This window comes from Pseudophryne corroboree, chromosome 9, assembly GCF_028390025.1.
Source record: "Pseudophryne corroboree isolate aPseCor3 chromosome 9, aPseCor3.hap2, whole genome shotgun sequence".
NCBI lineage: Eukaryota > Metazoa > Chordata > Amphibia > Anura > Myobatrachidae > Pseudophryne > Pseudophryne corroboree.
Genome location: NC_086452.1, coordinates 101294979 through 101318758, shown reverse-complemented (window position 1 = coordinate 101318758; position 23780 = coordinate 101294979). Strand labels below are relative to the sequence as shown.

General features: G+C 46.5%; 1 protein-coding gene across 5 annotated transcripts in view; it reads left to right on the top strand.

Annotated features, from left to right (window-relative positions):
• The window catches only part of COP1 (COP1 E3 ubiquitin ligase), a 581242-nt gene that overhangs the window by 197544 nt on the left and 359918 nt on the right, over positions 1–23780 (top strand). For 4 of the 5 annotated variants that reach the window (XR_010186699.1, XM_063939703.1, XM_063939702.1 and 1 more), the window contains 4 exons: positions 6636–6733; positions 10003–10067; positions 10792–10878; positions 16739–16858. Coding sequence is in view for 4 of the 5 variants with exons in the window: in XM_063939703.1 (XP_063795773.1) it covers positions 6636–6733; positions 10003–10067; positions 10792–10878; positions 16739–16858 (370 nt within the window). In the remaining variant the exon portion in view is untranslated. The remainder of the gene's footprint in view (positions 1–6635; positions 6734–10002; positions 10068–10791; positions 10879–16738; positions 16859–23780) is intronic. The other variant, XM_063939701.1, reaches the window with a different exon arrangement.

The following is a 23780-nucleotide window of genomic DNA, read 5'->3' as shown; positions in this document are numbered from 1 at the left end:
ATTTATTTTAGTGATTACCTTTTTTTCTTTGATTTTGTACTAACTTTTAGACTGAATTATTAAATGTTCTCTTATTAAATGTTCTATAATTTGCGCTTATTAGGCGTCGTTCCTTTGGGTAAAAGGCTCATAGTGTAAGTAGCCATGTAGTGGCATGCATGGCTGTGCCTCATGCCTCAGTGGTGTCCCTAGCTGCAAGTGAGCTGATTGAAGCCTTCTCTGGAGTGTTGATTCTGATATATGTGTGTGTGTGTGTGTGTGTGTGTGTGTATATATATATATATATAAGTAATTCGTGGATTTACCACATAAACCAGCACACCATAGGTAGCAGAAATTTCAATTCATTTAATCCATATTAGTTTTCCAAAAGTGCAATGTGCAAGCATAGGCATAGATAATAAAATTATACTTAGCAGTTCAATGCATCAGAGTGAGTGGCAGCTCCTACAGCTGTTTCGGTGCCGAAGCACCTTCATCATGGGAATAGCCATCAGTGTAGTCTGCCCTAGCCAAACACCACATGTGTATATATACCAACCGAATCACCAATTAATTAATTGACCCTGTCTGTTCCAAGACTTACCGCGGCTGCGTTTGACAGCATGGCGGTTGAACGCCGGATGCTAGCAGAAAAAGGCATTCCGGATGAGGTTATTCCTACGCTGATAAAGGCTAGGAAAGACGTGACGGCTAAACATTATCACCGTATATGGCGAAAATATGTTGCTTGGTGTGAAGCCAGGAATGTCCCTACGGAGGAATTCCAGCTGGGCCGTTTCCTTCACTTCCTACAGTCGGGAGTGACTTTGGGCCTAAAATTGGGTTCCATTAAGGTCCAGATTTCGGCCCTATCCATTTTCTTTCAAAAAGAACTGGCTTCTCTTCCTGAAGTCCAGACGTTTGTAAAGGGAGTGCTGCATATTCAGCCTCCTTTTGTGCCTCCAGTGGCACCTTGGGATCTTATCGTGGTGTTGAATTTCCTGAAGTCACACTGGTTTGAGCCTCTCAAAACCGTGGAGTTAAAATTTCTCACCTGGAAGGTGGTCATGCTGTTAGCCTTGGCTTCAGCTAGGCGTGTGTCAGAAGTAGCGGCTTTGTCACATAAATGCCCCTATCTGGTTTTCCATATGGACAGGGCAGAATTGCCAAAAGTGGTGTCCTCTTTTCATATGAACCAACCTATTGTGGTGCCTGTGGCTACTTGTGACTTGGAGGATTCCGAGTTACTTTATGTGGTCAGGGCTTTGAAGGTTTATGTAGCCAGAACGGCTAGGATCAGGAAGACTGAGTCGTTGTTTATCCTCTATGCACCCAACAAGCTGGGTGTTCCTGCTTCAAAGCAAACTATTGCTCGCTGGATCTGTAACACAATTCAGCAGGCTCATTCTACGGCTGGATTGCCGTTTCCAAAATCAGTAAAAGCCCACTCCACAAGGAAGGTGGGCTCTTCTTGGGCGGCTTCCCGAGGGGTCTCGGCATTACAGCTTTGCCGAGCGGCTACTTGGTCAGGTTCAAACACTTTTGCAAAGTTCTACAAGTTTGATACCCTAGCTGAGGAGGACCTTGTGTTTGCTCATTCGGTGCTGCAGAGTCATCCGCACTCTCCCGCCCGTTTGGGAGCTTTGGTATAATCCCCATGGTCCTTACGGAGTCCCCAGCATCCACTAGGACGTTAGAGAAAATAAGATTTTACTTACCGGTAAATCTATTTCTCGTAGTCCGTAGTGGATGCTGGGCGCCCGTCCCTTGTGCGGACTTCTTCTGCAATACTTATATATAGTTATTGCTTACATAAGGGTTATGTTTGGTTGCATCAGGGTTGATCTGATGCTCCGTTGTTGTTCATACTGTTAACTGGGTAAGTTTATCACAAGTTATACGGTGTGATTGGTGTGACTGGTATGAGTCTTGCCCTGGATTCCAAAATCCTTTCCTTGTACTGTCAGCTCTTCCGGGCACAGTTTCTCTAACTGAGGTCTGGAGGAGGGACATAGAGGGAGGAGCCAGAGCACACCAGTATCCAAATTCTTTCTTAAAGTGCCCTGTCTCCTGCGGAGCCCGTCTATTCCCCATGGTCCTTACGGAGTCCCCAGCATCCACTACGGACTACGAGAAATAGATTTACCGGTAAGTAAAATCTTATTTTTTTACCTTATGTTCCCCCGCAGCATGCTAAGAAGGTACCGCATTATCAAATGCAGTCCTTTCGTTCCAGTAAAAGTAAGAAGGTACGAGGATCGTCCTTTGTTGCCAGAGGTAAAGGCAAGGGATAAAAGCTGCACTCTGCTAGTTCCCAAGAGCAGAAGTCCTCCCCTACTTCCGCAAAGTCCACCGCATGACGCTGGGGCTTTCCTGGGGGGGGGTGTCAGATCAAGTGGGAGCACGTCTTCGTCTGTTCAGCCACGTCTGGGTTCTCTCACAGGTGGATCCCTGGGCAATAGAGATTGTTTCCCAAGGATACAGACTGGAATTCGAAGACATGCCTCCTTGCCGGTTTTTCAAATCGGCTCTGCCGGCTTCCCCGTCGGAGAGGGAGCTGGTGTTAGCTGCAATTCACAAATTGTACATTCAACAGGTGATAGTCAAAGTTCCTCATCTCCAGCAAGGAGAGGGTTATTATTCATCCCTGTTTGTGGTACCGAAACCGGATGGTTCGGTCAGACCCATTTTAAATCTGAAATCCCTGAACCTGTACTTGAAGAGGTTCAAGTTCAAAATGGAATCGCTCAGAGCGGTCATCGCCAGCCTGGAGGGAGGGGATTGGATGGTGTCCTTGGACATAAAGGATGCGTACCTTCATGTTCCGATTTTCCCTCCTCACCAGGCGTTCCTGAGATTTGCAGTACAGGACTGTAACTACCAATTTCAGACGTTGCCGTTTGGTCTTTCCACGGCCTCGAGAATTTTCACCAAGGTAATGGCGGAAATGATGGGCTCCTGCGCAGGCAGGGCGTCACAATTATCCCGTACTTGGACGATCTCCTCATAAGGGCGAGATCTCGGGAGAAGTTGCTGGACAGCGTGTCTCTGTCCATGAAGACTTTGCAGAGGCACGGCTGGATTCTCAATTTACCGAAATCCCAGCTAGTCCCTGCAACGCGTCTGCCCTTTTTGGGCCTGATTCTAGACACAGACCAAAAAAGAGTTTTTCTTCCAGTGGAGAAGGTTCAGGAGCTTGTAGCTCTGGTCAGGAACCTATTGAAGCCAAAAAACAAGGGTTCTGGAGAAGATGGTGGCTTCATACGAGGCCATCCCCTTCGACAGGTTCCATGCAAGGACCTTTCAATGGGACCTATTGGACAAATGGTCCGGGTCCCATCTACACATGCAAAAACGGATCACCCTGTCTCCCAGGGCCAGGGTGTCTCTCCTGTGGTGGCTGCGCAGTGCTCACCTCCTGGAGGGTCGCAGGTTCGGCATTCAGGACTGGGTCCTGGTGACCACGGACGCGAGCCTCCGAGGTTGGGGAGCTGTCGCACTAGGAAGAAATTTCCAGGGTCTCTGGTCAAGCCTAGAGACTGGTCTCCACATCAATGTCCTGGAGTTGAGGGCCATATACAACGCCCTACGCCAAGCGGAGGACTGGCTTCGGAACAAACCGGTTCTGATTCAGTCAGACAATGTCACGGCAGGGGCTCATATAAACCGCCAAGGCGGCACAAGGAGCAGAGTGGCCATGGCAGAGGCGACCAGGATTCTACGCTGGGCGGAAGGCCATGTAAGCGCACTATCAGCAGTGTTCATCCCGGGGGGTGGACAACTGGGAGGCGGACTTTCTCAGCAGGCACGACCTGCATCCGGGAGAGTGGGGACTTCATCAAGAAGTCTTCACACAGATCCCGGATCGGTGGGGACTGCCACAGATAGACATGATGGTCCTGCCTCAACAAAAAGCTAAAGAGGTATTGCGCCAGGTCAAGAGACCCTCAGGCGGTTGCGGTAGACGCTCTGGTGACACCTTGGGTGTTCAGATCGGTCTATGTGTTTCCTCCTCTACCTCTCATACCCAAGGTGTTGAGGATAATAAGAATAAGAAGGGTCAGAATAATCATCATTGTTCTAGATTGGCCAAGGAGGACTTGGTATCGGGATCTGCAAGAGTTGCTCACAGAAGATCCGTGGCCTCTTCCTCTAAGGCAGGACCTGCTGCAGCAGGGGCCCTGTCTGTTCCAAGATTTACCGCGGCTGCGTTTGATGGCATGGCGGTTGAACGCCGGATCCTAGCGGAAAAAGGGATTCCGGAGGAGGTCATTCCTACCCTGATCAAGGCTAGGAAGGATGTGACGTCGAAACATTATCACCGTATATGGCGAAAATATGTTTCTTGGTGTGAGGCCAGAACTGCTCCTACGGAGGAGTTCCAGTTGGGCCGCCTGCTTCACTTCCTTCAAACGGGAGTGAATTTGGGCCTAAAATTAGGGTCCATAAAGGTTCAAATTTCGGCCTTATCCATTTTCTTTCAAAGAGAATTGGCTTCTCTTCCTGAAGTACAGACTTTTGTGAAGGGCGTGCTGCATATTCAGCCTCCCTTTGTACCTCCAGTGGCGCCTTGGGACCTTAACGTGGTATTAAGTTTCCTCGAGTCACCTTGGTTTGAACCACTGAAAACCGTAGAGTTGAAATACCTCACTTGGAAAGTGGTCATGTTGTTGGCCTTAGCTTCTGCAAGGCGGGTTTCGGAATTGGCGGCTTTATCATATAAAGGCCAATACCTGATTTTTCACGTGGATAGGGCAGAGTTGAGGACTCGTCCTCAATTTCTACCCAAGGTGGTATCATCTTTTCATATGAACCAACCTATTGTCGTGCCTGTGGCTACACGGGACTTGGAGGATTCCGAGTCCCTGGATGTGGTCAGGGCTTTGAAGATTTATGTGACCAGAACGGCTAGGATCAGGAAGACCGAAGCTCTGTTTGTTCTGTATGCGGCCAACAAGGTTGGCGCTCCTGCTTCAAAGCAGACTATTGCTCGCTGGATCTGTAACACGATTCAGCAGGCGCATTCTTCGGCAGGATTGCCATTGCCTAAATCGGTTAAGGCCCATTCCACTAGGAAGGTGGGCTCTTCTTGGGCGGCTGCCCGAGGGGTCTCGGCACTACAACTGTGCCGAGCTGCTACTTGGTCGGGGTCAAACACCTTTGCAAAGTTCTATAAGTTTTGATACCCTGGCTGAGGAGGACCTCCTGTTTGCTCAGTCGGTGCTGCAGAGTCATCCGCACTCTCCCGCCCGTTTGGGAGCTTTGGTATAATCGCCATGGTCCTTACGGAGTCCCCAGCATCCTCTAGGACGTTAGAGAAAATAAGATTTTACTTACCGGTAAATCTATTTCTCGTAGTCCGTAGAGGATGCTGGGCGCCCGTCCCAAGTGCAGACTTCTTCTGCAAGACTTGTATATAGTTATTGCTTACATAAGGGTTATGTTATAGTTGATCGGGTTTGAACCGAGGCTATGTTATTGTTCATACTGTTAACTGGGTAGTTTATCACAAGTTATACGGTGGGATTGGTGTGGCTGGTATGAATCTTGCCCTTAGATTTACAAAAATCCTTTCCTCGTACTGTTCATCTCCTCTGGGCACAGTTTCTCTAACTGAGGTCTGGAGGAGGGGCATAGAGGGAGGAGCCAGTGCACACCCAGAATCCAAAGCTTTCTTAAAGTGCCCTATCTCCTGCGGAGCCCGTCTATTCCCCATGATCCTTACGGAGTCCCCAGCATCCTCTACAGACTACGAGAAATGGATTTACCGGTAAATAAAATCTTGTTATATATATCTATATATCTGTCGGTGCTGGTCTTTTCATCAGAGGACTTATTGTGGTTCAATGCTGGACTTTAATGGATTATTACATTAGACCTTGCACCCTCAGTGAATATTGGAAGTGCTGTGCAGATTTCTACTCTACATTGTGTGTGTGTATCTATGTGTGTATCTATCTATCTATCTATCATCTATCTATATATAATGTGTGTGTATAGTTTTTATTCTTTTTCATATATGCACTTTGTTTTTCTTTTCGATAGACATCGGTGTTAAAATTCCTAGCGAGTACAGATTGAAGTGTGTTGATAGAAGCAAGATATGGATCTTGCCAATATTAAATAGGATAAATATTCACACATTACATGGTGTTCATTCTCAAGAAAACTTCTTTGCTGTAATCCAATAGGAGCTCTTCCTACTGTTATGCCAGCGCCATTGTGTGCGTGCGAAGACCTGATAGAGCTAGATGTGCACAGCATGAGGGAGGGGTGGGGGTGTTTGATAACTGGAATCAGACCCATCTATCCAGTGTCACACGAGTGGTGTTAGAAGAATTTCATGTAGGCAGACCTCTGTATCATCACAGCCCAGATAGCCTGTTGAAAGCCATTAATCTTTACTGAGAAACTGCCGAAAGCCAAAGAAAAGCTTTTGAAATATCAAGAAAATAAAGGTTTCCATTAAATAATCAGTGGGGAAACGGAATATATAGGACAGCTGACGTCATCAGCCTCTGTCCTGCTGGTGTGTTGCCATTTAGTGCGCAGTTTACACCTTTTTTGGTATGTACTCTAAAGAAGCAGCATTATTTTTATCCTCTGATTCTCAGCGATTGCCAACAGACAATGTGTGTTTTGTCTCCCGACAGCTACAAATGCATCCATCATAGTCTGGAGGACAATAACCGTTGCCCAAAGTGTAATTATGTGGTAGATAACATCGACCATCTCTATCCCAACTTCCTAGGTGAGTTTATAGTTCTGTTCATTTACAGCCCAAGCTGTAACTTTGCCTCTGGAAGGTTTGTGTGTAATATTGTGTTCAACTGAAGCTTAGACCTAACGGAACTAACAAGTGGGGCGATTCGGTTAGAAATGAGGTTCTGGCTGATTGGCTAATGTGTTGTGGCATATCCGGCCAGGGGTACCTCAGTTGTTTCAGCTCACACTCCATTGAGGTGCAAGCAACAACCAGCAAGATCTGTAACCTTTTCCACGCTGATGTCATACAAAATAATTAGTGTTTTAGATCTCCTTTATTGGTGTTGAATTAGGCACCACAGTGTGTGCCCTTTGACGTGCCAGCCGAGTCCCTGTGTTAGACCGGAGTGGTTTAAGCAGCACTCCTTTTTCTTTAAATCGCAAGTCAATGATCTTTTGTAAACTTTAATCTGATCCCCCCCCTTTAACTGTCTTACAAATTCTTATCTTTTCAAAATCATTCTAGAGTGCAAACACGTTTAGCTGCCATATACAGAGGCTGGCTTAGCTTCTGTGTTATGTGATCATTGTGTAGTCCAGAGTTTCTCAAACACGGTCCTCAAGGCACCCCAACGGTCCAGGTTTTAAGTATATCCGTGCTTGGCCACAGGTGACTTACCGTATATACTCGAGTATAAATCGACCCGAATATAAGCCGAGGCACCTAATTCTACCACAAAAACCTGGGAAAACTTATTGACTCGAGTATAAGCCTAGGGTGGGAAATGCAGCTCTAGCCGTACACAGCCCTCAGTGCCAGATATGTCCTCATACTGCCAGATATGCCCCCACAGTGCCAGCTATGCCCTCATACTGCCAGATATGCCTCCACAGTGCCACATATGCCCCTCATGCTGCCACATATGCCCCTCATGCTGCCACATATGCCCCTCATGCTGCCACATATGCCCCTCATGCTGCCACATATGCCCCTCATGCTGCCACATATGCCCCTCATGCTGCCACATATGCCCCTCATGCTGCCACATATGCCCTCATGCTGCCAGATATGCCCTCATGCTGCCAAATATGCCCCACAGTGCCACATATGCCCCACAGTGCCACATATGCCCCTCATGCTGCCACATATGCCCCTCATGCTGCCACATATGCCCCTCATGCTGCCAAATATGCCCCTCATGCTGCCACATATGCCCCTCATGCTGCCACATATGCCCCTCATGCTGCCACATATGCCCCTCATGCTGCCACATATGCCCCTCATGCTGCCACATATGCCCGATATGCCCTCATGCTGCCAGATATGCCCCTCATGTTGCCAAATATGCCCCACAGTGCCAGATATGCCCTCATGCTGCCAGATATGCCCCACAGTGCCAGATATGCCCTCATGCTGCCACATATGCCCCACAGTGCCAGATGTGCCAGATATGCCCTCATGCTGCCAGATATGCCCCTCATGCTGCCAAATATGCCCCACAGTGCCCGATGTGCCAGATATGCCCCTCATGCTGCCAGATATGCCCCTCATGCTGCCAGATATGCCCCTCATGCTGCCAGATATGCCCCACAGTGCCAGATATGCCCTCATGCTGCCAGATATGCCCCACAGTGCCAGATGTGCCAGATATGCCCTGATGCTGCCAGATATGCCCTGATGCTGCCAGATATGCCCTGATGCTGCCAGATATGCCCCTCATGCTGCCACATATGCCCCCTCCCCAAGTGCCAAATATGCTCACCCAGTGCCTGTTACTTACCCCTTCGTCGATCCCGCGCTGTCTTCTGAAGGAGGGACACGGAGGGCACAGCGCGCGCCTCTCCTATGTCTCTCCGGCGGCCGCGGCGGGTCTATTAAAGGAAGTGCCGGTTCGTGATCAGAGGTCACGAACGGGCACTTCCTTTAATAGACCCGCCGGAGATGCAGGAGGGACACAGGAGAGGCGCGCGCTGTCCGCTCCGTGTCCCTCCTTCACACTGCTCTGCCTGTCACACTGCACTGCCACTGACTCGAGTATAAGCCGAGGTGGCTTTTTCAGCACAAAAAAAAGTGCTGAAAAAGTCGGCTTATACTCGAGTATATACGGTAATTAGCACCTCAGTTCATTTGATTTAACCATCTGTGTTGAGCTATGGATATACCTAAAAACTGGACTGTTGGGGTGCCTTGAGGACCGCGTTTGAGAAACTCTGGTGTAGTCACTGTAGATAATCTCCCCTTGGCTTCTCCCCCAAATGCAGATGGGGAAAGTTAATGTGAAGGTGGCGCCATTCTAAAGCCACTCTGCTTTCGGTGTCATGTGACTGTTGTCACCATGGTAATCAAAACATACATTGGAAACTGCAAATCTATAAATCCGTTATCGCAGTCTGGAAAACAGAGGAAAAGGTCTCGCTTTATAGCTTGCTGCAGTAATTTATGGAAAAAAAACCTCTATTATTTTCTTGTGATTTCTGCTTTAAATTACTGTGTTGACTCCTTTATTCCCCAGTCTGTGGCCATATGATCGTCCTGTGTATAGCCGGCTTTAGTGCACCCACACCTGGGGATTCCATCAGTGTCGGACTGGGGCGTGAAGGACCCACCAGGAGGATGCAGTGGAAGGGGCCATGTTTAGGGGTGTGGCCAGCCACCACATTGATTTAGCCACATTGATATGTGTATGTATGTATACACAGTCTGGAACCTGATCCATAGAGTAGGGGGGAGCTTCAGGCAGTGGGGCCCCCCGGGGGTTTCCCCCTCCTGTGCCTCTGTGGGCCAGTCCAACCCTGGATTCCATTATAATCTTTAAAGTTATTACATTTTTCTCTACTTAAAATAGTTTAAAGAGCAAAGTGTAAAAATGCATTACAGTTTTAGCGCATCAAGTTGATTGTGTCTTTTTTTTTTTTTTGTTTTGTTTCTTTCTATTTACATGTGCATTTGATCATTTAAAGACTAAAGTGTGGTTTGTTGGTTTGGTGATTCTGCAGATTAGTTACCAATTAATAGAGGTCCGCTTTTGCCCCCAGAAAGGAGATGTGCAGTGAAAGTGGCAACATAGACCAAGAGCTGCAGCCTTCCAATCAGGCATCTTGTTCGCTGCCGGCCTTCTCCTTTCTGAGCGATCTCTCTCTCTCTCTCTCTCTCTCTCTCTCTCTCTCTCTCTCTCTGTGCCACCGTTACAGGTGACACTTGTTTCCAGTGGCCAGAGAGCTACTCATTTTAAATGCCCATTATTAGTTTTTGCATATCTGTATGTTCTAATGCGTCTAGCTTACAGTAAGATGCAGTGTTTGCATTTTTTACAGTAAATGAACTCATTCTCAAACAGAAGCAGAGATTTGACGACAAGCGACTGAAGCTGGACCCATCGGTGAGATCTCGTAGTAAATATACAAATCTAACAAAATGAAAGTGACTGGGATTATAAACAAAGAAAAACAATCACACAGGCCGTGCCTAATGGTTGAGGGGGAAAAGTTTAACAAACTTTTATGTAATAAGCTGCAATCTCTTTTCTCTCTTTTATATGTAACATCTTGTCTGAAATAATAGTGTGCATATGGTTATGTTTAGGAATGTCTAGTAAAGTGTGCTTCCATTTCTGAGAAATTCTTTAGTGGTTTGAATGTGTTGACCCAAGTGTATAGCTTCTTGCAGCTAGGCCACCTGGCAACTACACAGCAGGGTTTTGGTGATCAAGTACTCTCATTATGAAAGTGGTTTGTGCTCTCTGGGATGGAGGTTGCTGCCACCATTCAAACCCAAATACGGGGTGGGGGGAGGGAGCAACATTTTAATCTTCCATTCAGGTTTGCTTTCTTTAGCCCTTGAATGTTACAATATTAGCTCAGGTCAGTGCATGGAGGAGCACAGTTGTATTTACACAATGCTTATATTGTAATAATGGCTATGGAATTAACTGATTGGATGATGACTTCCTGAAAGACCTTTTTAATACCAGTTACAATGAAAACTAGCGGTATTTAGATTTAGAAGTCACTGTTAGCTCTTCAGATAGAGAATGGTTTGGGCATTTTTGCTTTGCTGTGAAGTCTTGTTGAGGACCCCATGTGACATCTGCCTTAACTGTTCAGATTTCAGGATTAAACGAGGTGGTGTGCATCAAAAAGAGTCATCAGACCACGGATCAACATAGGGAGCAAGGCCTGACCTTTTATATGGTATCCGTGGAGCCGGCTGGCAGTATTTATATGTGAAAATATTCTGTTTTTAATTTGGGTATCCAGTGTGCTCGGGCAGTTTTAATTCCTAGCCAGGATAAGTATAATGAGACTTTAGTTATTTACTATATTATATGCTGTTGTGCCCTTTTTCCATTCTATTTATTACTAGCAAGGAGGAAAGGATTTAGAATGTTTACTCTATCGGGCTTTCAGAATGACTTTTAATCCAGTGAATTAGTTAGGTGAGCCTATTCCGTGAGGGAATAACCTCTCACTTGTTAGGAAGAGCCATTGTCTCATCAATGACATCTGTGTTTAATCACAACCCTCTCTCGCATTTTGTTACTTGTCAGATAGCTTGCTTATGTATACTGTACTTGCTGGCTCTCCTTGAATGTCAGGTAAACTTCCTGGAAGTTCTAGCAATCTCCTTTATCCTGATCTGGGTGACTGCAACACAGTGATAAATCCATCACTCTGACCACCATAGAAGAAACACTGGAAAGAAGAAAAGATTGCGTGCTTCAAGAAAATGGCCACCGTTCTTCAGTATAGCCTTTATATGAGTGGCTGTATGCCAAAGGATGTGTGAGAAATTGCATGAAACCTGGAGGAAGGGACTTAGAGAGGGGGGGGGGGGGGGGGGGATAATTTAAAATGCTAGAAAATAGTACGGTTCATCATCTTTAATACACAGTTACGCCTATGGTGGAGGATTCAAAAAAGGAAGGATGCCGCCGGGACCCATTTCGGTAACTTCCGTGCATTGTGGAGTTGCAAGCATAATCGGCCAACTGGTGGCAGCTCATGTTCAAACAAATCTGCCCCATCTAAAATCGGGTTCACTACGGCTGGCCGGCGGTCGGGCTCCCGGCGACCAGCATACCGGCGCCGGGAGCCCGACCGCCGGCTTACCGACAGCGTGGCGAGCGCAAATGAGCCCCTTGCGGGCTCGCTGCGCTCGCCACGCTACGGGCACGGTGGCGCGCTACGCGCGCCACACTATTTTATTCTCCCTCTATGGGGGTCGTGGACCCCCACGAGGGAAAATAAGTGTCGGTATGCCGGCTGTCGGGCTCCCGGCGTCGGTATACTGAGCGCCGGGAGCCCGACCGCCGGTATACAGAAGACCACCCCTAAAATCTAGTGTTAATGGGCAAAAGAGTATACTTGGGGGCATATTCAATTACCGGTGGGATTTTGAATGTCCCGTGGCCGCAAGGTTTTTCCTATTCAATTGCTGGGCTGAAAATCACAGTAATTTCTTCAGGAATTAAAAACCTATTTTTGTGAAAGAGAATTGGAAACCAGCAACCCAGCAAGTTGCTAAAAGTGGCAAAACTTACACTAAATAAATTCTTTTTGTAAGACTTTTATTTTATAAATATTGTTGTGAAGGTAAATGCAAATACAAAAAATGTAAACTTTATATAAAACCTGCACTTCTCCATGAGTTATGCTGTGATAGATTGCAGGCTCCACAGGCAGTTTGTTGTTTTGCAGAAGGGCAGCTCAGGCTTCTCTTGGTGGTCTTGTGTCTTCCAATGCATCCAGACCTCCCCCCTCACTCCTTTTGCCAACAGTATTAATCTCTTTGTAAATAACTAAATTGTAGTTGCACCTAAAATCTCTCCATTGCCAGATATATAAATTATAACATCTGACCTAATATTAACAGGAGAATAGTGCCCTATGACACCAGTAGAGGTAAGAAAAGCAGTGGGAATAATGCATATAGAATAAATTATTAATGTCAATGAAACTGTAAATAACTCCGAATAGGTTGTAAAATACATTGATGTAGTGTATTGAGGCGACGGGAACATCCAATAACACATGCAAGCTGTTCTTAAGGAGACGTGGTGTCAGGGTCTAGGTCGTATCTGGTGGACTGCCACAGAGACCAAACTTGATCAAATGGCCACTTCTTTATTGTATACATAAATCTTTCATGAGAATGAATGGAATGAAATAGTCCTATTCTGGAGGGAAGAGAGGGAGCCTGCGAATCTATCCACTTCCTGGGAATACACATTTTGACCAGTGTAAATAAAATAATAGCGTGTGTGTAAATAACAGTTGAGGACATTAGTAAATCCGAGACCAAACAGGAAATTTTCAGGTCCTTTAGGCGCATTTTAATTCCGGTGGTAGCCACACATTCCAAGATCAAGACCAGAAGTCCGTAAGTAAGGGACAGGACCAAAAATCGTCAGCCATCTCTCCACATTTAGGACAGGAAGTAGAAGTTAAACCCTCAATTCTTCCCAAATGCACCAGAGTCCAATGAAATCTGGCATAAGACGTGGCTACATGAGGTGAACCAAAAACAATGCCCCATTCCTCAACCGTAAGGAAACCCAAGTTGTCCTCCTATTTAGAGCTCAATACCAACAAGTCGCTTGCACCCAAGGCTGGCATTAGAGAGTAACACGTACGTGATATATGTTTTTTTTTAGAAGGGAGAGTACATAACAAATGAAGCAAGGGTGATTCTACCAAAGCAAGAGTCTCCCATCCCACTGTATCACAAGGCATGTCTGAGCTGCAGATATCGATAGAACATAGAGCATAGGAGATCAGAATAAGTACTGAGCTGCATAAAGGAGTACAAACTTCCTACACGATAAATATGACCCCTGAAGACAACCAGAGAGAACCACCCTCCAAATGAAACAATTCAGCAAAGGCTCTATTTCCACACAAGGAGAACAAGGATCTATACCAATAGACCAAAGGACCTTGTGTGCTGTTAACAATGCATTACGTGCATGAACCAGTAGAGAAGTATATCCTGCCATAGGAGAGTTTGCAGGTAAAAACTAATGGGCTGAAAGAGGAGCCAGTCTGCTGAATTAGTGCCCAATGAGCATTCCCACAGTCCAACTACACATTCCTGCACTGCCAGATGATAATTTATGTCTGGAATGGCCTTTTCACTGCCACTACAAGGTCTACACAGTCTTATTTGAGACACAGGAATGCTTACCAGCCCAGACAAAAAGAGGTATGATACCTAGCAATCTTAAGCTGTGTGCATACGTGAACTACGGTGCGATGTGGCGATACAATGTAACAATATATTCCATTGCCGTACACACTACAGATCACTGTTCGAGGTGGTATATTATTAAATGCTTCATGTAACAATACTGCATCATTTGTGGAATCGTCCATTTGGACATATAGCACATCCAGTGGGACAATACAACCACCCAATTCATGAAACAATAAATTGTGTCATTGATTGCAACAGCCTCTGATATATTGTATAGTGTGTACCCAGCCTCAGTGAAAACGGAAGGGGAAAGATTAACCAAAGAGTGCTGTAGAGAATAAAGCAGTTTGGCAGAATAATAATCTTCACTAAATGTATCCTGCTCGTGACCTACAAAGGGAATTTTAACCAAACATGATATTTTGAAGGAAACAATTTGAGCCAAACGCTCTGGTAAATGTGCTGTGTGACATCATGAGTGATCAAAATGCCAATGTATTTAAATGGAGAACACAAACGTAATGTGAGACAATATGTGAAGGGCTGAGAAGGTGGGAAGTACAGGAATACAGGAACCACGGCTGATTTACTCCAGTTAATCCGAAAGAGCTAGAAGCTAGGCAGCATATAAAGAAATTTTCCTTAGACTTGGAGATAATATGGCCATAGAGAACGCTAGCGGCTCAATGGCAAATTGAAAGGGGGGAGTAACACAACTCTGACGGGTACCTTGTCTAAGAATGAAGGAGTCCATGATCCCATTTACATATACGTGTCCTCCTACATCTAGCCTCAATATGCCATGTGATGTGAAAAGCCTGGACAACGTGAGCTACCAGGTTCCATGTGACTTTGCTAGCGCTGGACAATTTTTTACCTGAAAATGCACCTCTGCTTCTATGCGATGTGACTTGGATGCACCAGGAGTCACTGTTGATTAAGTTGTTAAGAGACACTTGTTTGTTTCCGCATGTAACTGAGTCTGTGTATGTAGTACAATGGAACATTGCGTGGAAAAAACTGTGAACCCTGTATCGCAGCACTTTGTATACAGATTCAGACTTGGTCTCTAAAAAATGCCCAACACTAGCAGAGCCGCACAGAACCTGGCGTGCCGAGAGGAAATAAAACTCAAGGGCTTACAGCAGCAGTAGAAGTGCTCTGAAACACCACAAGACAAGTAAGCCACTGACTAGACAGCAGCGAGTAAAGACTTCGATATTAAACCCATATCTCTGCTGGTAAAAAGTATTGTGAGATCAGAAGCTGGAATAACCCCACACCTGAGGATAATTGTATCGCCAAGCATCCACTAATTCCATCTCGGAGAAGATGCAAAAAGTGGAGGCCCCTCAGTGCGTGTGCCTTCTCGCCATATATCCAACTCATCCAGGATCCTATTAAAATTCCCCACACAAGTAACAGGGACTATAGGAAATTCAGCCCTAAACTCACAGCCTTTAGCTAGGACCTTTATAGGGTTGCAGGATATAAATAGACAGTAAAACGGAGAGAAATGGATCCCACTGAGAAAAGTATGTATTGCACACCCAAACACAAAAGGGGTAAATGTACTAAAGCTTCTAAAAAAAGTGGTGATGTTACCCATAACAACCAATCAGATTTTGTCTATCATTTCTCTGTTGCAAATATTGTTTACAAAGATTTTTGTGATCAATGTGTACAATATAAAATATACATCATAATATTAGATGGCACTACTGTCTTTGTAAAATGGTTGTGGATCAGAGGGTCGACATGGAAATGGTTGACACATGAAAAGATTGACATAGTTTTTGATGGTATTTTGTGTCAAAATTTCACTTTCAGCACGTGGTCTTCCAATTAGCGCTCCGCATTCCCACGCTTTGCTTGACATGCTTACTGTTCTGAGTTGTAGTCCACGTGGATGGTGAAGTATGGAAAAGGCCTAAAAATGAAAAAACAAAAAAACATGTCAACTGTATGTGTTGTCGACCTTCTAACTCCGGTTACCTTGTAAAACTAGTTCCACTGAGCAACAACAGACATCCCCGCAGGCAAATGCTAGTTATATATAAACAATACAATTGTACAGTAAAACATACATGAAAACACCAAGTAATGGAATAGTGGATACTCATGACAACCCCCTTCTTAGGTATTTGTAGGCCAAGCCAGTTAACAGCATATGTCAAAGAAGTGAGAGCAGCCACCGTAGACGACTCCCGCAAAAGTCTTTTAACATGAACAAATTTAGCTCAGGATTTTTGCACCTCCCAGGAGAAATCATGAAATCATGAAATACAGCAATGTGCTGACGTTCCAGTGGACACTTGGCTTAAGCCAGGTTAATCATAGTATCATGGTCCTTATAGTGTAGGATTATGGCAGTGAAAATTTTGGTGGTGGTCAAGGCGGGAGAGGCTTGGTGGGAAGTTAGATGAGACTGCTCCATAAACTGGGGAGTGAAGACATCGTGTCCAAAGGTAGTAGTCAGGATTCCAAGCAGCTCTGTCGGACCACTCTGTTTTTCCTGCAAACCAACCAAACTGATATTATTGCACTGGATTTGTCCTTCAATATCCACCAATTTTTGCTGGCAAGCCACAGAGACTTCAAAGCATTGTGTGATACCAAAGATGCAGAGTACTACACCAAAATGTACCTTTTTAGCTTTATCTGGTTGGTGGCACCACCACAGGAACACGCTTGCAAGTAGCCCATAGATGAGATGTGTGTGAGTTTAATGGTGGTTTCAACTTTTTTTTTCTTCTATAAATATTATTTATTTCAATGCTTCTGCTTATTAGGTTGATCTAAGGATGTTTCCATCAGGGTTTGTTCTTTTCATCTCCGTTTTTCTCTTTTATTCTTCAGAATGGTCACCGATGGCAGATCTTCCAGGATCTACTGGTAACCGATCAGGATAACTTGGATTTGGCGAACGTGAATCTGATGCTTCAGCTTCTGGTACAGAAGAAGAGGCAGCTGGAAGCAGTAAGTAGGCAGGTTGTTTTTGTGGACAGCCATACCATTCCCTACACAAAGTAAACATCCAACTTGTTTCATCGGCTTCTACTATTGTTAGACCCCTGCATGCAGAATGTTAGGCCCCTGTGATGGCATGTATTTGTGATATTACAATGCGCTCAATCCCCCATTTTGTTTGCACTGTTGAGAGTGAGAGTCCAACACAAGTGTTGCTCAATGTTCTGTATTTTAACGGGATCCTGTCGGTATACCTGTAGTCAAAATACCGACACCAGAATCCCGACACTGCTCGGAATGCCAGAATCCTGACTGCCGGGATACTGAACAACGATAGGTTTAGACTGTAGGGAGGTGTGTGGGGGGTAGGTTTAGGCACCCCCAAGAAAGGTTAGGGATAGGCTGCGGTGTCGGGAGGGCTAGGTTTAGGCTGCAGGAAGGTGGGGGGAAGGTTAGATTTAAGCTGCAGGAAGGGAGGGTTAGGGGGGGGGAAGGGGAACAGTCAACATATGTAGCCAACCCCTATCAGGGTGCTGCAGTCGGTGTTCTGACTGCCAGCACCCCAAATGTCGGCATATCGGGCCCAACCCATTTTCTCTATCGTCCTAGTGGATGCTGGGGTTCCTGAAAGGACCATGGGGGATAGCGGCTCCGCAGGAGACAGGGCACAAAAAGTAAAGCTTTAGGATCAGGTGGTGTGCACTGGCTCCTCCCCCTATGACCCTCCTCCAAGCCTCAGTTAGGTTTTTGTGCCCGGCCGAGAAGGGTGCAATCTAGGTGGCTCTCCTAAAGAGCTGCTTAGAAAAGTTTAGCTTAGGTTTTTTATTTTACAGTGAGTCCTGCTGGCAACAGGATCACTGCATCGAGGGACTTAGGGGAGAAGAAGTGAACTCACCTGCGTGCAGGATGGATTGGCTTCTTTGGCTACTGGACATTAGCTCCAGAGGGACGATCACAGGTACAGCCTGGATGGTCACCGGAGCCTCGCCGCCGGCCCCCTTGCAGATGCTGAAAAGAGAAGAAGGTCCAGAATCGGCGGCAGAAGACTCCTCAGTCTTCTTAAGGTAGCGCACAGCACTGCAGCTGTGCGCCATTGCTCTCAGCACACTTCACACGGCAGTCACTGAGCAGGGCGCTGGGGGGGGGCGCCCTGGGCAGCAATGAAAATCCTTTTTTTGGCAAAAAATACCTCACATATAGCCTCCGGGGCTATATGGAGATATTTAACCCCTGCCAGAATCCATTTTTAAGCGGGAGACGAGCCCGCCGAAAAGGGGGCGGGGCCTATCTCCTCAGCACACAGCGCCATTTCCTCACACAGTTCCGCTGGTCAGGAAGGCTCCCAGGCTCTCCCCTGCACTGCACTACAGAAACAGGGTTAAATCAAGAGAGGGGGGCAAAATTTGGCGAAATTGTGATTTTATAAAAGCAGCTATAAGGGAGCACTTATTATAAGGCTATCCCTGTAAAATATAGCGCTTTGGTGTGTGCTGGCAAACTCTCCCTCTGTCTCCCCAAGGGGCTAGTGGGGTCCTGTCCTCTATCAGAGCATTCCCTGTGTGTGTGTGCTATATGTCGGTACGTGTGTGTCGACATGTATGAGGACGATGTTGGTGAGGAGGCGGAGCAAATTGCCTGTAATGGTGATGTCACTCTCTAGGGAGTCGACACCGGAATGGATGGCTTATTTATGGAATTACGTGATAATGTCAACACGCTGCAAGGTCGGTTGGCGACATGAGACGGCTGGCAAACAAATTAGTACCTGTCCAGGCGTCTCAAACACCGTCAGGGGCGTTAAAACGTCCTTTTACCTCAGTCGGTCGACAGACACGGACACTGATTTCAGTGTCGACGGTGAAGAAACAAACGGATTTCCCTTTAGGGCCACACGTTACTTGTTAAGGGCAATGAAGGAGGTGTTACATATTTCTGATACTACAAGTACCACAAAAGAGGGTATTATGTGGGATGTGAAAAAACTACCTGTAGTTTTTCCTGAATCAGATAAATTAAAGGAAGTGTGTGATGATGTGTGGGTTCCCCCCGATAGAAAATTATTGGCGGTATACCCTTTCCCGCCAGAAGTTAGGGCGCGTTGGGAAACACCCCTTAGGGTGGATAAGGCGCTCACACGCTTATCAAAACAAGTGGCGGTACCGTCTATAGATAGGACCGTCCTCAAGGAGCCAGCTGACAGGAGGCTGGAAAATATCATAAAAAGTATATACACACATACTGGTGTTATACTGCGACCAGCGATCGCCTCAGCCTGGATGTGCAGAGCTGGGGTGGCTTGGTCGGATTCCCTGACTAAAAATATTGATACCCTGGACAGGGACAGTATTTTATTGACTATAGAGCATTTAAAGGATACATTTCTATATATACGAGATGCACAGAGGGATATTTGCACTCTGGCATCAAGAGTAAGTGCGATGTCCATATCTGCCACAAGATGTTTATGGACACGACAGTGGTCAGGTGATGCAGATTCCAAACGGCACAAAGGTGTATTGCCGTATAAAGGAAGAGGAGTTATTTGGGGTCGGTCCATCGGACCTGGTGGCCACGGCAACTGCTGGAAAATCCACCGTTTTTACCCTAAGTCACATCTCTGCAGAAAAAGACACCGTCTTTTCAGCCTCAGTCCTTTCGTCCCTATAAGAGTCATATCTGCCCAGGGATAGAGGAAAGGGAAGAAGACTGCAGCAGGCAGCCCATTCCCAGGAACAGACCGCTTCTGCCAAGCTCTCAGCATGACGCTGGGACCGTACAGGACCCCTGGATCCTACAAGTAGTATCCCAGGGGTACAGATTGGAATGTCGTGACGTTTCCCCCTCGCAGGCTCCTGAAGTCTGCTTTACCAAGGTCTCCCTCCGACAAGGAGGCAGTATGGGAAACAATTCACAAGCTGTATTCCCAGCAGGTGATAATCAAATTACCCCTCCTACAACAAGGAAAGGGGTATTATTCCACACTATATTGTGGTACTGAAGCCAGAAGGCTAGGTGAGACCTATTCTAAATCTAAAAAAATTTGAACACTTACAAAGGTTCAAATCAAGATGGAGTCACTCAGAGCAGTGATAACGAACCAGGAAGAAGGGGACTATATAGTGTCCCGGGACATCAGGGATGCTTACCTCCATGTCCCAAATTTGCCCTTCTCACTAAGGGTACTTCAGGTTCGTGGTACAGAACTGTCACTATCAGTTTCAGACGCTGCCGTTTGGATTGTCCACGGCACCCCGGGTCTTTACCAAGGTAATGGCCGAAATGATGATTCTTCTTTAAAGAAAAGGCGTCTTAATTATCCCTTACTTGGACGATCTCCTGATAAGGGCAAAGTCCAGGGAACAGTTGGAGGTCGGAGTAGCACTATCTCGGATACTGCTACAACAGCACGGGTGGATTCTAAATATTCCAAAATCGCAGCTGTTCCCGACGACACGTCTGCTGTGCCTAGGGATGATTCTGGACACAGTCCAGAAAAAGGTGTTTCTCCCGGAAGAGAAAGCCAGGGAGTTATCCGAGCTAGTCAGGAACCTCCTAAAACCAGGAAAAGAGGCTTCCTACGAAGCAATTCCATTCGGCAGATTTCACGCAAGAACTTTTCAGTGGGATCTGCTGGACAAATGGTCCGGATCGCATCTTCAGATGCATCAGCGGATAACCCTATATCCAAGGACAAGGGTGTCTCTCCTGTGGTGGTTACAGAGTGCTCATCTTCTAGAGGGCCGCAGATTCGGCATTCAGGATTGGATGCTGGTGACCACGGAGGCCAGCCCGAGAGGCTGGGGAGCAGTCACACAAGGAAAAAATTTCCAGGGAGTGTGATCAAGTCTGGAGATTTTTCTCCACATAAATATACTGGAGCTAAGGGTAATTTTATAATGCTCTAAGCTTAGCAAGACCTCTGCTTCAAGGTCAGCCGGTATTGATCCAGTGGGAAAAACATCACGGCAGTCGCCCACGTAAACAGACAGGGCGGCACAAGAAGCAGGAGGGCAATGGCAAAAACTGCAAGGACTTTTCGCTGGGCGGAAAATCATGTGATAGCACTGTCAGCAGTGTTTCATTCCGGGAATGGAAACTGGGAAGCAGACTTCCTCAGCAGGCACGACCTCCACCCGGGAGAGTGGAAACTTCATCGGGAAGTTTTTCCACATGATTGTGAACCGTTGGGAAATACCAAAGGTGGACATGATGGCGTCCCGTCTGAACAAAAAACGGGACAGGTATTGCGCCAGGTCAAGAGACCCTCAGGCAATAGCTGTGGACGTTCTGGTAACACCGTGGGTGTACCAGTCGGTGTATGTGTTCCCTCCTCTGCTTCTCATACCTAAGGTACTGAGAATTATAAGACGTAGAGGAGTAAGAACTATACTCATGGCTCCGGATTGGCCAAGAAGGACTTGGTACCCGGAACTTCAAGAGATGCTCACAGAGGACTTATGGCCTCTGCCGCTAAGAAGGGACTTGCTTCAGCAAGTACCATGTCTGTTCCAAGACTTACCGCAGCTGCGTTTGACGGCATGGCGGTGGAACGCCGGATCCTAAGGGAAAAAGGCATTCCGGAAGAGGTCATTCCTACCCTGGTCAAAGCCAGGAAGGAGGTGACCGCACAACATTATCACCACATGGGGCGAAAATATGTTGCGTGGTGTGAGGCCAGGAAGGCCCCACGAAGAAATTTCAACTCGGTCGATTCCTGCATTTCCTGCAAACAGGAGTGTCTATGGGCCTCAAATTGGGGTCCATTAAGGTTCAAATTTCGGCCCTGTCGATTTTCTTCCAGAAAGAATTGGCTTCAGTTCCTGAAGTCCAGAAGTTTGTCAAGGGAGTACTGCATATACAACCCCCTTTTGTGCCTCCAGTGGCACTGTGGGATCTCAACGTAGTTCTGGGATTCCTCAAATCACATTGGTTTAAAACCAGTCAAATCTGTGGATTTGAAGCATCTCACATGAAAAGTGACCATGCTCTTAGCCCTGGCCTGGGCCAGGCGAGTGTCAAATTGGTGGTTTTTTTCTCAAAAAAGCCCATATCTGTTTGTCCATTCGGACAGGGCAGAGCTGCGGACTCGTCCCCAGTTCTCTCCCTAAGGTGGTGTCAGTGTTTCACCTGAACCAGCTTATTGTGGTGCCTTGCGCCTACTAAGGACTTGGAGGACTCCAAGTTGCTAGATGTTGTCAGGGCCCTGAAAATATAGGTTCCAGGACGGCTGGAGTCAGGAAAACTGACTTGCTGTTATCCTGTATGCACCCAACAAACTGGGTGCTCTTGCTTCTAAGCAGACTATTGCTAGTTGGATGTGTAATACAATTCAGCTTGCACATTCTGTGGCAGGCCTGCCACAGCCAAAATATGTAAATGCCCATTCCACAAGGAAGGTGGGCTCATCTTGGGCGGCTGCCCGAGGGGTCTCGGCTTTACAACTTTGCCGAGCGGCTACTTAGTCAGGGGCAAACACGTTTGTAAAATCCTACAAATTTGATACCCTGGCTAAGGAGGACCTGGAGTTCTCTCATTCGGTGCTGCAGAGTCATCCGCACTCTCCCGCCCGTTTGGGAGCTTTGGTATAATCCCCATGGTCCTTTCAGGAACCCCAGCATCCACTAGGACGATAGAGAAAATAAGAATTTACTTACCGATAATTCTATTTCTCGGAGTCCGTAGTGGATGCTGGGCGCCCATCCCAAGTGCGGATTATCTGCAATACTTGTACATAGTTACAAAAATCGGGTTATTATTGTTGTGAGCCATCTTTTCAGAGGCTCCGCTGTTATCATACTGTTAACTGGGTTCAGATCACAGGTTGTACAGTGTGATTGGTGTGGCTGGTATGAGTCTTACCCGGGATTCAAAATCCTTCCTTATTGTGTACGCTCGTCCGGGCACAGTATCCTAACTGAGGCTTGGAGGAGGGTCATAGGGGGAGGAGCCAGTGCACACCACCTGATCCTAAAGCTTTACTTTTTGTGCCCTGTCTCCTGCGGAGCCGCTATCCCCCATGGTCCTTTCAGGAACCCCAGCATCCACTACGGACTCCGAGAAATAGAATTATCGGTAAGTAAATTCTTATTTTAACATGTCTTAATGTGAACAAGTTATGTGTGTTGGCAAATAGATAATTGGGGGAGATGTATTGTAGCAGCAAGGAACATCGATAAGATGTATAAACGTTTTGACTGTTAGAGCTGGGGAGTGAAAACTGCCCCTTCCGGCGATCCCCTCCTGAGCACGCTGTGTCTTCCTGCCGGCCAGCTCTAGTGCGCATGTACGAGATTTTTTGTTACTCTAGCGAGATCTCATATGCAGCCCGGAGCCGGCAGCCCCCACAACCAGGGACACTGCTGTGGACACTAGTACATTACAACATTTCTCCGATGTTACCTGTAGATCCCTATAATTGGTCATTCTATAATGATTACTGGATGTGATTGGCGTTTTACATTTTGAATAGTCTACAGTTGTCTGTTCAGATACAAGGGGATTCTCTGGGGGAATCCTGATAACCTTAGACAAAGAAGGAGTTGGGCCATGCTGGGCAGAGGGCACAGTACAGAGCTAGCAAACTATGCACGCAGAGTCGATCAATCGAAGTCTCTTGAATGGTTGTATGCCGGAATTTGAGGTTTGTTTTTAAGCTGGATAATTCCTTTGGCATTCCTGTTATTTCCGCAACTGTGTGTGTACATTTTAGGTTTAATTACACATTTTATTTTTCTGTGCAGCTTCCATATTAAAGTGTATTGTGTTTTTTTTTATTTTTTACATTTTCTCTGACGTCCTAGTGGATGCTGGGAACTCCGTAAGGACCATGGGGAATAGCGGCTCCGCAGGAGACTGGGCACAAAAGTAAAGCTTTAGGACTACCTGGTGTGCACTGGCTCCTCCCCCTATGACCCTCCTCCAAGCCTCAGTT